This window comes from Perca flavescens, chromosome 15, assembly GCF_004354835.1.
Source record: "Perca flavescens isolate YP-PL-M2 chromosome 15, PFLA_1.0, whole genome shotgun sequence".
NCBI classification, from domain to species: domain Eukaryota; kingdom Metazoa; phylum Chordata; class Actinopteri; order Perciformes; family Percidae; genus Perca; species Perca flavescens.
Window position 1 is genome coordinate 34494962 of NC_041345.1, and position 8709 is coordinate 34503670.

Sequence of the window (8709 nt, forward strand, 5' to 3'; positions counted from 1 at the left end):
AATGGGTTTCCTCAGGAGGGTGGCTGGCGTCTCCCTTAGAGATAGGGTGAGAAGCTCAGTCATCCGTGAGGAGCTCGGAGTAGAGCCGCTGCTCCTTTGCGTCGAAAGGAGCCAGTTGAGGTGGTTCGGGCATCTGGTAAGGATGCCCCCTGGGCGCCTCCCTAGGGAGGTGTTCCAGGCACGTCCAGCTGGGAGGAGGCCTTGGGGAAGACCCAGGACTAGGTGGAGGGACGTCCAGCTGGGAGGAGGCCTCGGGGAAGACCCAGGACTAGGTGGAGGGATGTCCAGCTGGGAGGAGGTCTTGGGGAATACCCAGGACTAGGTGGAGGGATGTCCAGCTGGGAGGAGGTCTTGGGGAAGACCCAGGACTAGGTGGAGGGAGGTCCAGCTGGGAGGAGGTCTTGGGGAAGACCCAGGACTAGGTGGAGGGATGTCCAGCTGGGAGGAGGTCTTGGGGAAGACCCAGGACTAGGTGGAGGGAGGTCCAGCTGGGAGGAGGCCTTGGGGAAGACCCAGGACTAGGTGGAAGGACGTCCAGCTGGGAGGAGGCCTCGGGGAAGACCCAGGACTAGGTGGAGGGATGTCCAGCTGGGAGGAGGTCTTGGGGAATACCTCGGACTAGGAGGAGGGACGTTCAGCTGGGAGGAGGCCTCAGGGAAGACCCAGGACTAGGTGGAGGGACGTCCTGCTGGGAGGAGGCCTCGGGGAAGACCCAGGACTAGGTAGAGGCACGTCCAGCTGGGAGGAGGTCTTGGGGAAGACCCAGGACTAGATGGAGAGATGTCCAGCTGGGAGGAGGCCTAGGGGAAGACCCAGGACTAGGTGGAGGGATTATATCTCCAACCCAGCCTGGGAATGCCTCGGGATATCCCAGTTGGAGCTGGTTAATGTGGCTCGGGAAAGGAAGTTTGGGGTCCCCTACTGGAGCGTCATCCTCTTATCTGTGGTGGGGTCGCAGGGGCAAACCCACCCCGGATAAGAGGATGACGATGGACGGATGGATGGACACAGAAGTGTAATCAACCATATCAAATTAAACCTGTGAGTTGGCCTTCATTAAAGGATGAGAACACATCATTTGAGTTTTAGAAAAGCAGTGTTTGCTCCCGTCATAACTACTACGGCCACTATTCAATTCAATTCAATTCAATTTTATTTATAGTATCAAATCATAACAAGAGTTATCTCGAGACACTTTACAGATAGAGTAGGTCTAGACCACACTCTATAATTTACAAAACCCCAACAATTTCAACAATTACAGTAATTCCCTCAAGAGCAAGCAGTGTGACTGTGGCGAGGAAAAACTCCCTCTTGGGAAGAAACCTCGGACAGACCCAGACTCTTGGTAGGTGGTGTCTGACGGGCCGGTTGGGGATATGATGAACAGTAGTTAATAGTCACTAGAGGGCGCTGTTACTTGAAACCTAAATATTAAACAAAACAACTTCTGGGGGCATTTTTTAGAGGACAGTCTTGTTTGTTCTTATATGAACAGAATATTAAATATAAAGTTCTTAATGGAAGTATTTTGTAAATTTGTTAAGGAATCACTAATACTGATTTTACCTTGTTTATTTTCCTTATTAGGGTAAAGATTGTTTTTTTATTTGTAAGTTTGTAGGTTTTAATTCTGTCTGAAGTGTCGTCACTCTCAACATGTTGTTACCTTAATAAATTATGAAGTTTCCATCTCACATTACTTTGACTCGTTGGAATATTTTGACCTGGAAATCCATTCAATCGTCAGAGTTTTTATTTTCTGTGATTATTATTAAGGTGTTAAATAGAGGTCAACACAAACACAGACACACACACACACACACACACACACACTCTCTCTCTCTCTCTCTCTCTCTCTCTCTCTCTCTCTCTCTCTCTCTCAGTGGTTGTTTGTTCGTTTCATGTTTCTGTTGATGAATTTAATCATCTAGTTTTCTTCTATAAAACCACAAAACTCTGAGCTGGAAACATCAGAAAGCTGAACGACTGAACTCAGATCAGATCAACCAGAACTCAACCAGAACTCAACCAGAACCAGCCATGGAAAGAGGCAAGACATGAAGATTACTGGTTTCATAAACACTGACATCACTCATTTAATTAATTAATTTTTATTGTCCGTCTAACTGTCTGTCTGTCTAACTGTCTGTCTGTCTGTCAAACCTCTCTGTCCCCCACCTTTCTGTCTCTCAGCTGTCCTCCTGCTGTCACTGCTGTCTTTGGGCGTGTCCTCTCAGCCAATCACCGACGGCCAGCGTCTGTTCTCCATTGCTGTCAGCAGAGTTCAGCACCTCCACCTGCTCGCTCAGAGAATCTTCTCAGAATTTGTGAGTCTACGGCAGCTCGCAGGGAAAAAAACCTCATTAACTGTGTCTAACTGTGTCTGTTACTGTGTCTGTAGTCTCTCATGTCCAGCTTTACCTCCACAGCGCTGTGCAGTAAGGTCTGGATACACCACAGATGCATTCTAAGATAGGAGACTCTCCTGGTTTAATGGCATATCTTTAAACCAATCACAATGGTCTTGGGCACTAAGCTCCAGACGCAGTGAGGGTGGCTCTGCTAAATAGTCTTAGGAAGGAACTGGTTCTGGTGGAACATTTGCACCCCGTATAAGAAAACTCCTCATCCACTATTAAATTAAGTTAACTGTTGACACAATCCAGTAAGGTGAGCTATTTAAATCAGCTGATACATGGTTAAACCTCATTGGCTCTTACCAGTGGATCTCTGTGTGGACTTCATCCACAGCAATCCCACCAATCAGTCCCAAAACCTGCCAGTTAGAGAGGAGATGATCTAACATATTCTTTATAAAACCTCCCAGTTAGAGAGGAAATGATCTAACATATTCTTTATAAAACCTCCCAGTTAGAGAGGAAATGATCTAACATATTCTTTATAAAACCTCCCAGTTAGAGATGAAATTATCTAAACATATTCTTTATAAAACCTCCCAGTTAGAGAGGAAATGATCTAAGATATTCTTTATAAAATCTCCCAGTTAGAGAGGAAATGATCTAAACATATTCTTTATAAAACCTCCCAGTTAGAGAGGAAATTACCTAAACATATTCTTTATAAATCTCTACAATCATTCCCTGAAAGAACCAAGAAGGTCTGACTTGTTGCTCCATCTACATCTTCTTCATAACTTGATATTTCAGCGTGTAGCTTGCTAGCTACAAGGTTGGTGTTGTTTCCTGAAGAGAACGGAGTTTGAGAACAGAAACACACAGAGAGAGGAAGGTGGAAATTGTTCTTATTTTGATCCAGACTGTGTGTATTTGTGTGTATACTGTGTGTATTTGTGTGTTTATAACTATGTGTATAACTGTGTGTTTGTGTTTATTAGGAGAGCTCTCTGCAGACGGAGGAGCAGCGTCAACTCAACAAAATCTTCCTACAGGATTTCTGCAACTCTGATTACATCATCAGCCCCATCGACAAACACGAGACACAACGCAGCTCTGTGAGAGATTATTATTATTATTATTATTATTATTATTATTATTATTTATAGTGTCAGATCCTAACAGGAGTTATCTCAGGACACATTACAGATTGAGTAGGTCTATTCCACACTCTATCATTTACAGAGACATAACTGTTGTCTGATTGGTTCTAGGTGTTGAAGCTGTTGTCCATCTCCTATCGTTTGGTCGAGTCCTGGGAGTTTCCGAGTCGTTCTCTATCTGGAGGTTCAGTTTCCAGAAACCAGATTTCCCCCAAACTGTCGGAACTGAAGACAGGAATCCTGCTGCTCATCAAGGTAACACACACACACACACACACACACACACACACACACACACAGACACACACACACACACACACACACACACACACACACACACACACACACACACACACACACACACACACACACACACACACACACACACACACACACACACACACAACACACACACACACACACATACACACACACACACACACACACACACACACACACACACACACACACACACACACACATACAGAGACAGACACACACACACACACACATACGTACACAGACACACACACACACCAATACGCAACAGTAATGTGAGTCTGGCTGTGACTAACCATGTGACCCTGTAGATACCTGATGATTTGACTAACCATGTGACCCTGCAGGCCAGCGAGGATGGCGCCGAGCTTTTCCCCGACAGCTCGGCTCTGCAGCTGGCGCCGTATGGAAACTATTACCAAAGTCTGAGCACTGACGAGTCACTGCGCAGAACCTATGAACTGCTGGCCTGCTTCAAGAAAGACATGCACAAGGTGGGGATGGGGGGATACTTTAACAATACTGTAACTTAATACTGTAACTAAATACTGTATTGACACACAGATGCCAAGTATCCATCTGTTATTATAGGAACAAAACTTTTGAATTTAACTGTTTGGTATGAGAATAATAAAATAATTTAGCCTGGGAAAACCCTGACGAACTTCTGGCAAATTTGAGATTTGTTCTGCAAGTCCGTCTGGCCAAGAGCCCATTCAAGCCCATTTCTAATTTTTCCAAATCGAGGCACCAATCACAACCATTGAGGCGTTGATGCCGCTGTCGCTGCTACATCAACCAGATTGTTGGTCTGATTGGTTGAAGAACTATCCAATTGCGCCAAGAGGCATTTGAGCGGCATCCGTTGGTGACGCCCCTTTGGAAATGGGCTGTGAATGAAGCTTCCATAGACCCACTCTCAGTTACAGCTGAGAAGGGTCTGGGGTCAGCCAGGCTAACAATAATTGGCTGTTTGAGTCCACTAGATCAGTTTTTCTCTCAGAGCAACGCCTGGTGTTTGGCCAGTAGATTTGGTAAAATATCACGTTTTAAATTAAAAATCCAAACAGTGTTTCTCAAACCGTCTGCAGCGACTCCAATCAGTGAAGAGAACAGATGTGTTGTTTTCAATTTCAGATGTAAATTCAAACATTATTATCAAAATAGTTGGCGATTAATTTAATAGTTGACAACTAACCGATGAATCTCTGCGGCTCTGATGTTTGTGTTTTGCAGGTGGAGACGTACCTGACGGTGGCGAAATGTCGACTCTCTCCAGAAGCTAACTGCACCCTGTAGCCCCGCCCCTCCATCATGTAGCCCTGCCCCTCCATCGTGTAGCCCCGCCCCTCCACCCTCTGGCACGTAGCCCCACCCCTGTAGATGATGTCACATCCTGTGTGTTCTGTAGCCCAGGCCTCCATGTTATCTGTTGCCGCTAACTAGGATTAGCATTAGAAATTAGTGTTTCTTTGCTGATGATGAAATGTTTTCTGATGAGAACAGGAAGTGATGTCATACTGTCAACATGTGAAATAAAGCTGTGTTGCATTCAGGCGCGTCTCTGTGTCAGAATCATAAATATGGTGCTAAAAAAGTCTCCTATCAATTTGCAACTCGTGAAACACAATGCACAAATGAACAGTCCCTCCAGGAATTGCGATGTCGCAATTGCAACAATTAACGCAAATTCAGTGTGATTCGCAATTTTGACCAATCAATGCAACTTTCCTGCAAATGTGACCAATAACCGGAGTTTCCCGCAACTTCAACCAATCCCAATAGTCCCCCAGGCCAGACTTTGTATCATCATGTGACTCTGAGAGCCACTGACCAAATGGGAGTGAGAATGGGTTGACGTAACACACGCACGTCACCAAATTAATTTCCTTGTTACTGATATGAAGGCGAGATGTGTGTGACTTGAACATCTCATTTACCAACAAAGCGTACAGCGAAAGACCGTCCTGCCAACATGTAGACATTTTAACATCAATGAACGCTGTAACGTTTTTTCACTCTAGTCGCTAAAAGCTGCTGCTATTTGAATCCTGTCGGCTCTCTGCAGGGGGCTGCTGCTCAGTTCCACCCCGCGACTGATGCACACACACAGACACACTCACACACACATACACACACACACACACACACATGGTGGATGCAGGAAATACCGGAGATGAGACGACGCAATGACCTAAATTGAGCACAGTGCAAAGATAAGTTAAAGTCCAATAAATACTTCATCAAAGCGTATGAATGTGTGTCCCAGGCAAGGAGAGGACACGAGGGAAGTTGTCATCGGGATACTGACAAGAGTTGTTCCAATGTCAGTGGAGCGGCTGTGAGACACCGTAGACACCGTTCACCTCGAATAGCAATCATCATTCAGTTCGGGATGAGAACGGTGCGGGACGATGTTTGGAAGAAGTCGAAGGATGCAAGACTGTGTAAAGACATGCACATACGTTTTAAATAAGACTTGTCGAAAGAAGACCGGGAGGCACGTGCGAAGCTGTGGCCACTGGTCCAAGAAGTCAGAAAGACAGGTAAAAGACAGGTGAAAGACAGGTAAACGACGGGTAAAATACAGGTAAACGACGGGTGAAAGACAGGTAAAAGACAGGTGAAAGACAGGTGAAAGACAGGTAAACGACGGGTGAAAGACAGGTAAATGACAGGTAAAAGACAGGTAAAAGACAGGTAAAAGACAGGTGAAAGACAGGTAAAAGACAGGTGAAAGACAGGTGAAAGACAGGTAAAATACAGGTAAACGACGGGTGAAAGACAGGTAAATGACAGGTAAAAGACAGGTAAAAGACAGGTGAAAGACAGGTGAAAGACAGGTGAAAGACAGGTAAACGGACGTTCTTGAAGGAAGGATACGCTTTGATTGATAACCGGAGAGTGGACCCAAACTCAACACTTGTTTTGTTATTGTTTGAATGGCTGTCATAAATCCAGCCTACAATCATGTTTGTCAGAGAAACTTATAAATTGCTGGCACTTGTCTATGCTAATCGTCTGAATGAGGGATTATCACATATTAGTATGAGTGCCAATCAGCTTCCATGAAGGGTGGAAACATACATAATCATACCGGATTGCTACTAGACATGCTTGATTATCAAGACCTCATTGACACTGATGCTTTTAATTTATTTCTTGATTTTCTTGATATTATTTTTTTATTCATTTGATACTGTTGAACGTACCTTTTAATTTGAAATCTTAGAATTTTTAGGTTTTGGGAACAACTTATGTAAAATAATTAAGATGTTTTATACTGACATATATAGTTCTGTGTCCCTGAATCCTGGTATAACTCCTACGTTTGAAGTGCTCCGCGGTATTAGGCAAGGATGTCTGATTTCTCCCAAACTGTTTATTCTAGCCACCCAATCACTTATCATGCACAGCAATCACAACCCCAACTTACATGGGAGCTCAATATTTGATAAGGAATTTAAAATTAGTCAATTTGCAGATGACACAGCAATCCTTTTAAGGAATACATTTATGGTGGATGTTGCCCTTGGTTCAGTCTTGATTTTCTCTCAAGCTTCAGGATCAACCCTTAATATTAAAAGATGTGAGGTACTTCCCATTCACTCATCAACGGATTCCATCATCTCTTCATTCGAGGTTAAAGCTGAAGTGAAATATGTAGGAATAGTTTTATCTAAAATGCTATTAGAAGTGAAGATGTTAATTTTTCCAACCGTTTAATAGATATGAATAAGTCTTTGAGTCGCTGGCTTACCAGAGACCTCACTATCTTTGGTCTGTCTAAAACAGAAGGTATTTCCAAAGCAATTTATCCATGTCACTCCCTCTATGTTTCTCCCGGTAATGTAAGAAAGCCAATTCAATTATTTTCCAATTCCTGTGGAAAAACAAAACCAATTATATTAAGAAATCACAGCTGGTTAAAGAGTATGATATGGGTGGTATTAAAGCATTGGACTTTGAATCAATGTTTAGGACCTTTAAGATGAACTGGTTGAAAACATACCTATCACAACCAGATTCTATGTGGTTTCACATACCTAGACATCTATTTTAAAAAGTAGGAGGGCTTGATTTTCTTCTGCAATGTGATTTTGAGGTGACCAAAATTCCTGTTAAGTTATCAAACTTCCACAAACAAGTTCTCTAATATTGGAAAATGTTATTCACCCTAGCTCATATTATCATGTTCTAAGCCTTCCTTTGTTTGGTTTATAAATCACTTTAAATTGTTTTTTTCCTCCCTGAAGAAGATCAGATCTATTAAAATTGCAAGAAAAATGTGTAGTGACATTTTTGGAAACTGCTATTGTGATGAATCTCCCCTTGTGTGCCGCTCTAAACGTTAATTTTATTTTCTCTAGCCTTTTTGCTTTTGACTTGTGTATATTTAAGTAGCTCCCCCTTTTGGTTTGTTTCTTTTGCTCAGGTAATTCTTTCTTGTACATTGACATTTGTATTGTATATATGTAACGGAGTAGAATACACTTGGTTTAATTATGGCAAAAGTGGGGCAACAATGCCACCTATTGGCACGGTGGTAGTTATGACATTGTGTTTACGGAACTACACAGAGTGATGCGGGAAGCGCAGTGGTAGGTCACGTTCTCCCGCATGGTCCGGGATAATTAATAATTTTGTGAGATTTCAAATGTTCATACTTTGTATTTTACCATGTAATGTACATATATTGACGTTAGCTAACTATCTTGAGCCCAGACTATAAGCTATCTAGTCTTTAAAATGATATTTTAGAGACTTACTGATACGTACAGTGTCAGTGTTAGCCTAGCATAATCGTTTGCATCTATTCCGTGTTTTGTTCAGACTGTTATCCTGAGACCAATGCGATTGACATGCCACTGCTGTACTGTGTTACAGGTAATATCCTATGCATTTCTGTG

General features: G+C 43.1%; 1 protein-coding gene across 1 annotated transcript; it reads left to right on the forward strand.

Annotated features, from left to right (window-relative positions):
• The first annotated feature begins 1994 nt into the window (after positions 1–1994).
• gh1 (growth hormone 1) lies at positions 1995–5355 on the forward strand. The gene is made up of 6 exons (XM_028598648.1): positions 1995–2053; positions 2197–2330; positions 3359–3475; positions 3632–3775; positions 4147–4293; positions 5036–5355. Exons 1-6 carry the CDS (start codon positions 2044–2046, stop codon positions 5096–5098), a joined length of 615 nt encoding a protein of 204 aa, XP_028454449.1. The 5' UTR covers positions 1995–2043; the 3' UTR covers positions 5099–5355.
• The last annotated feature ends 3354 nt before the right edge of the window (positions 5356–8709 follow it).

What these genes read in the sequence shown, in the direction of transcription:
- gh1 (XM_028598648.1), top strand. An exon ending in AGAGAATCTTCTCAGAATTT is followed by an intron (nt 2,331 to 3,358) that starts GTGAGTCTACGG and finishes TGTGTTTATTAG; the next exon opens with GAGAGCTCTCTGCAGACGGA. An exon ending in ACGAGACACAACGCAGCTCT is followed by an intron (nt 3,476 to 3,631) that starts GTGAGAGATTAT and finishes GATTGGTTCTAG; the next exon opens with GTGTTGAAGCTGTTGTCCAT.